Source organism: Phalaenopsis equestris, unplaced genomic scaffold (assembly GCF_001263595.1).
Source record: "Phalaenopsis equestris unplaced genomic scaffold, ASM126359v1 Scaffold000352, whole genome shotgun sequence".
Lineage (NCBI taxonomy): Eukaryota > Viridiplantae > Streptophyta > Magnoliopsida > Asparagales > Orchidaceae > Phalaenopsis > Phalaenopsis equestris.
In genome coordinates, this window is record NW_018164794.1 from 751,729 (window position 1) to 758,633 (window position 6,905).

The 6,905-nt window shown below is 36.1% G+C and overlaps 1 protein-coding gene across 1 annotated transcript in view; it reads right to left on the bottom strand.

Moving 5' to 3' along the window:
* The window catches only part of LOC110026127 (filament-like plant protein 7), a 20,596-nt gene that overhangs the window by 1,665 nt on the left and 12,026 nt on the right, over window positions 1–6,905 (bottom strand). Inside the window, 6 exon segments of the mRNA XM_020726944.1 lie at window positions 1,771–2,367; window positions 3,000–3,199; window positions 3,312–3,660; window positions 3,969–4,023; window positions 4,787–4,894; window positions 5,525–5,597. Of these exon segments, the coding sequence (XP_020582603.1) occupies window positions 1,864–2,367; window positions 3,000–3,199; window positions 3,312–3,660; window positions 3,969–4,023; window positions 4,787–4,894; window positions 5,525–5,597 (1,289 nt within the window). The 3' untranslated portion in view covers window positions 1,771–1,863.

The following is a 6,905-nucleotide window of genomic DNA, read 5'->3' on the forward strand; positions in this document are numbered from 1 at the left end:
CACTCTTTCAGGTCTACTCTAGCTTTCATCTTTTGTCTTATTATTATTATTCATGACAGTGTTAAAAATGTTATCAAAAAAATTCTTCTCAATGTGCATAACATTTGATTATGTCTAATTCAAATTAGTCTTACAGTACGGAAGATTCCAGAATAGACTGTGTTTCGTCCAGTAGTGCGTGACACCGAAATCAGGAAGACAGTTGAAGATAGCTTTGGTCTCTCGATAATCTTCGGCACTTCACTAATCATCTGCATCATATTGACTCCAATAATTTCGTGGAGTGGACTTGATAACTCAACTTTATTTTTGAAGAATACATCTCTGTTCATTCTGAATGGATGATCGCATTTTAGAAATCTTCGAAGGCAGTAGAACCATTTGTTTTTCTGACCATGTTTCAGTCAATTTCCCGGCTATGCTCCAACAAGCAAACATCTCATAAGCCGGAAACTCGCTATTTGTCCACATAAGAGTCACTTTCAGTTGAGAATTTTGTTTCATAGCGATGTCATACGTGCGCGCGCACGTCTCCCATAATATTTGAAGCTCTTCAATCAAAGGCTGTAAGTAGACGTCGATTTCCCCTTCGGGCTATAAGAACTTGGTATGATTAACTTCATAAATAAGAATGACATGGTCACACACATATAGATTACCCTTTGAACCTTTGCAACTATAATGAACTCCTGTGCATCTCCTTTATTCTTAAAAAAGAGGACCAAAATACTCTTCCTTCACCCCTTATGCATCTTTTTAGTTTTCAAAATAAAATTAAAGAGTTTAGTAAGCCAAGAAACTCTCAAATCTCTTAAATATTTCCACACTTTAATTGACATATCATCAGGTCATATTGATTTTCCACACTTAGTTCTCTTTAAAATTTTCAGTTGAAAATTTTATTTGGTAGTGATGTCGAAGGTAAACACACCATCTCCCATAATATTTGAAGCTCTTCAACCGAAGACTGTAAGTAGACGCCGGTTTCCCCTTTGGGCTATGTCAACCTTGTATGATTAACGTCAAAAATAAGAACGACACGATCACACACATATAGCTTACCTTTTAAAACTTTGCAATCATGATCAACTCTTATGCATCCCCTTTATTCTTAAAATCTGGACCAAAATGCTCTTCCTTCACCCCTCATGCATCTTTTTAGTTTTTAAAATAATATTAAATAGTTTAGTAAGCCAAGAAACTCCCAAATCTCGTAACTGTTTCCTTACTTTAATTGACACATCAGGTCATATTTATTTTCCACGTTTGGTTTTCTTTAAAGTATCAACTTATTTTTTACTAATATGACGGTAAAAATAAAATATTTTATTATTATTAACAAAATTAAGATCACTAAATTCGAACGTATTTTCAAAAATATCATTGAAAAATTTATCAAAATAACTTTCCCACCTATGTCGAATATCTTCTTCTAAGAAAAACGATTTTTGATTTTCATCTTCAATACACTTTACTTGAGTTAAATCTTTACTTTTCTTTTCTCTTTGTTTGACTAGTTTATACCTATATTTTTCACCCTTTTTAGCATCTAATCTATTATAAAGGTCACTAAAATATCTCAAGTATATTGGTGAGATTTTATTTATTTATTTTATAGCAACATATAGACAGAAAACAAAGAGCACAATTTAATCATACAAATTATTCCCTCCCAATCCACTCTTTACTAATTAAAAACAGAAACCCCTCAAAACACAAAACAAAATAATAATAATAATAATATTTAAAAATTAAAAAAAAAAAACTTACACTGACAGACAAGATAAAAACCGTCGCAACATTTCAGCTGACATCTTTCATGTTCTCAGCAGCTTAAAGTGTTGGAAGAAACATTGGCTACGATCATCTTCTTATTCCCGTCTTCCTTTTCTTTGGAAGTAATTTTCTCAGAAGAGAAACTCCCCCTTTATGTTCCTTTGGAATACTCACAAGAGCTCCTACTTCAGTTCCACACTGCATAAAAGCACCACCCAGTTCTCCATGGGATCTATCAGGTGATTTTGCACGTAAAGCATAACAGATGCCGCTCTCCTGAATTTCTGAAACAAAAAGCACAGAGCCTTTCTGCCCATTCAGAATGCTTGCATCAGTTTTTTGAGGTCTACTGCATATGATTTCTTTGTTATGGGGTGATTTCAGAGCTTCAGATTTGGCACTTTCAATGGGTATCAGTTGCTCAAGCCATTGTGGACTTGGGCTATTTGTTGAGATAGCAGATTATGAGATCACGTTGTCAAATAGAGCATTGTTCCTTGGTGAAGACAAGAACTTTAACTGCTTCCCAAGTTGAAGGATGGTATCCTGGCACTCTGCTAATTTTTCTGTAGCAGCAGAAATCTCCCAGTACTATAGAGTCAAACAATGCTCCGCCCTTCAATTGGAATTCACTAAGTAATTCAAGCTATCACCAGATATAATTCAAGGAGAATATCAAAAGAATGAATTTTGATAAAATTTAAATTATCAAGACAAAGTTCTTAGACAATAAAATCACATTCTACCAAGTCAAGAAAATACATCTATGAGAAATCAACGCACCTGTGTTATAATAGTAAATATAGATATGCTGAAACTTATCGACAGACAGACAATGCTGAAATTAAAAACTTCTCTTTTTTTCCAAAATATGCTATCCAATTCTCAAAAATTACATGGTCGATATGTCAAAAGGAAGGTTTCCTTAAAGCTCCTATCGTGATTATCAAACTTACTGTTCTCAATTCCTTTTCCTCTGGCACCATGTCAAATTTAGATATATCTCTATCTGCTACAATGCAATGAAAGAAAAGATAAATATTTACTTTTAGTAGCCTTTTAGGTAAAAAGGAAAAAAAAAAGGTACAAAATCTAAATTTAAAAACCACTCTGTTTGATGCTGAGGTTCTAAACATGTTGCTTTCAATTCTTCACAGCAGTTTGTTTTTCTAGTAGCTCAGCTTCAAGAGAGAAAACCTCTGATTGGTGTCATTTTGCTCAACCATAGCAGCTGTAAGCTGAGTTCCAACATCTTTAGTTGTAAGCTTTTGATCCTCTACCACTCCTCCAGAATCCTTCATTATTTTCAGCTCTGCTCGTAACCTAGAAATAGAATTTTCATACTCCTGAAATCCAGTAAATAAGAATTGATTCCTAGCATTTACTGACTTCACAATTTCTTCAAGATTATTCTTTCCATACTCTACAACAGTGATCTTAGGTTTCAGTTTTCGATTTTCATCTCTAAGCTTCAAACCAATGATATCCATTTTAGACAAAATATAAATGACATCAGGTATAGCCTTCATGCGCGCCTATTATATAATTTGCTCTCTTGGGGCTATTAACTTCAACTTCAACATCATCGTCACAAAATAAAATATCACCACCGAGGATTTTCTTTATCGATTCCTCCATTGCTGTTACATCTTGAAAAGAAAAATAATGGTCAATTATCCATCCTAAGTTTCTCAACTTCAGCCTGCCTGCATAACATATCATTGCACAGGTCAATGAAAAGTTGAGAACCACAGTGAGTTCAGAGCTTTCCCAAAGAAAGATGCAAGTTTTCTGTCTAGTAGATGATGCAGATTTATGCTGCGGATCAACTTGTCGACCATTCCATGAAATTAGGTTTTGCCGATCATTATCCAGCATTTCTTGCTGGATGCAGATTTAGTAGGTTTTGCCGATCATTATCCAGCATTTCTTGCTGCATAAATCTTTCGATTAGTTCTATTACTCTATGCAGTTCATTTTCTAACTTTGATCGATGCTGTTGATCGCCTGTTTCACTCGGAACTAAGATTTTGTTCTTCTAATTCAGAGCAGTTCTAACTTTATGAAGGATAAAATCCAGGTTAATTCATGTAGTGTAATGCTTCTATATTATCACTTTAAAATATACTGAATCCAAGCAGAATATTTTTCATACTGGATAAAACATGACTGGTCCCCATTATCAAACTCACAGAATTAGGCAATTTTCCACCGGGACTAGCTCTATACTCAAGGATTCGAGTAATCCTCGTTTTAAATCAAGCAATTTTGGAGTCAGAAAAGCATGTTCTTGTTGGGTAATGTGGAGACCTGGTCCACCACAATTTAATTAGCTTTCTAATTAAGAATCTCACCTACTGCTCACCTACTATCCCACCACATCTCACCTACCACATCTTACCTACCGCTCACCTACCACTCTCCTGGTTTCTATAAATAGCCACTTATGACTTATTATAAGAGCCAAGTACTCTAAACTCTCCTGGTTTCTATAAATAACCACTTATGACTTATTATAAGAGCCAAGTACTCTAAAAAGAAAGCGAGGAAAAGAAGAGAGAGGAAGAAAGAGAAGAAAATAGAGATTTTTTTTGTAAACGTCGAGGTGTTCGACGGTGTCATTCCTCGAAGAAATAAATTTTCTACAGCTCTGGCTCCGTGAACGTAGGTAAATTTGCCGAACCACGTAAATATGTGTCGCTCTAGTATTTTTTCTTTACATGAATTTTTTTTAGTTCTAATTTTTCGTTTTATTGTCGTTGTTTTTCATAACACCTGGTATCAGAGCCCCGATACGGATTTGAGGAAGAACGATAGTCGGAGACGAAGTGAAATTTTCAGGGATCGAGAAGTTCGACGGCACGAATTTTGATTACTGGAGAATACAGATAGAGGACTACCTCTATGGGAAGAAACTCCATCTTCCGTTACTAGGAAAGCGATCGGAGAAGATGGAAGAAGTTGAATGGAATCTGTTTGATCGACAAATTCTGGGGGCTATTCGACTAACTTTGTCGAGATCCGTTGCCACAACGTCATCAAGGAGAAGACGACTGTGAATCTCATGGCGGCTTTATCAGGTATGTATGAAAAGTCATCAGCGAATAAGAAGGTGCATCTGATAAAAAAGTTATTCAACTTAAAAACGGCAGAATACGTGTTTGTCGTTCAGCATCTGAATGGTTTCAACACCATCACAAATCAATTATTGTCTGTTAAAATTAATTTTGATGATGAGATACGAGCGTTGATATTGTTGGCTTCATTACCAAATAGTTAGAAAGCCATGAAAATGACAATTAACAATTTTGCAGGTAAAATTAAACTAAAATATGATGATATTCGTGACTTAATTTTGGCTGAAGATGTACGTAGGAAGGATTCTAGCGAGGCATTAGGTTCGAGTTCAGCATTGAATGTTGATTCCATAGGGAGATCACAGGACAAGAATTCAAACAGAGGAAGATCAAAATTAAGGCATAGAAGCAAGAGCAAGTCAAAGTTTGATCAACAAGTAACCTGTTGAAATTGTGGCAAAATTGGTCACATAAAAAAGAACTACAGAAATCCTAAAAAAACGAAGAACGTCAGTGCTAATGCGGTAATTGAAGAAGTGTGAGATGCACTATTGCTTGCAGTTTATAGCTCCGTTGACAACTGAATACTGGACTCAGGGGCTTCTTTTCACACATCTTCCCACAGGGAGTTGATGCAAAACTATGTTGCAGGTGACTTTGGGAAAGTGTACCTGGCTGATGGAGCAGCTCTAAGCGTGGTGGGGATAAGAGACATTGAAATGGGAGATGTTGAATTTGCACTTCCTAACAAAAACAAATGTATCCTGCAAAAGGTTAGACACATTCCTAAACTGAAAAAGAATCTCATATCTGTTGGGTAGCTCGATGAGAGTGGTCATTCAGTATTATTCTCTGATAACATCTGGAAGGTTACCAAATGAGAATTGGTACTGCTCAGGGTAAAAAGACTGGTACGCTATATATGACTACTGGTCTAATTAACAATGTTGATACCATAGTTGCAGAGAGCACAGCAGACATGTGACATTGCAGGCTTGGACACATGAGTCAGAGAGGTATGTAAGAGCTTCAGTCTAGAGAAAAACTATCAGAACTGAAGTCAGTTGACCTCAGCATGTGTGAAAGTTGCATTATGGGGAAGCAGAAGAATGTAAGTTTCCTGAAAAGTGACAGGGTGCCAAAGACAGGAAAGCTAGAACTTGTACACACCGATGTATGGGGGTCTTCACCAGTGGCATCTCTTGGAGGCTCTCGCTATTACGTCACTTTCATAGATGACCATAGCAGAAATGCATGAGTTTACTTTCTGAAGCATAAATCTGATATATTTACTATGTTCAAAACTTGGAAGATCGTGGTTGAGAAAAAAACAAATCTAAAACTGAAATATTTGATGTCTGATAATGGTGGTGAATACATCGATGGTGGGTTCAACGAGTATTATGCAGCTCAGGATATCAGAATGGAGAAGACCATTATTAGGACACCATAACAAAATGTAGTTGGAGAGCGCATGAACAAAATCATTAATGAGCGGGCTGGAAACATGAGATTGCACGCTGAACTACCACAAAGTTTCTGTGCAGAAGCATTGTTGACCTCATTTTTGGTTGAGGTCTAGAAATTTCTTTAGTAGCCTAGGTTTAGCCATAAGATTTTCTTATAGACTAGTCTTAGAAAACTAGAAAGGGTACCATCATCATTAGAAACTCAAAACTCTTCTCTTTACTCAACTTGAAGTTCCACATATTGGTCCTAACCTCTAATATTTAGTAGGTAAGATCATTATGGGGGAAGCTCAAGAAGAGTTTCTATAGGGTTATTTGACCTTAGGATTGACCCTGGGTGTTGACTTGGAACTAGGGTACACTATATCTTCACGATGCATTGGTTTATGACTCATTCATAATGGATATTTATCCAATTCTACTTGAAATGTCTAACTTGGGCCTTTTACCTCTAGGCACCTCCAATTTGCCTGGCTGCCCTTGGGACCCAAATTTGGCCAAAATTCTTAAATTTTGCCCAAAATACCCAAAATTGATCAAAACTTATTCCAAACACTTTGAATACATCCAAATTTGCCAAAAC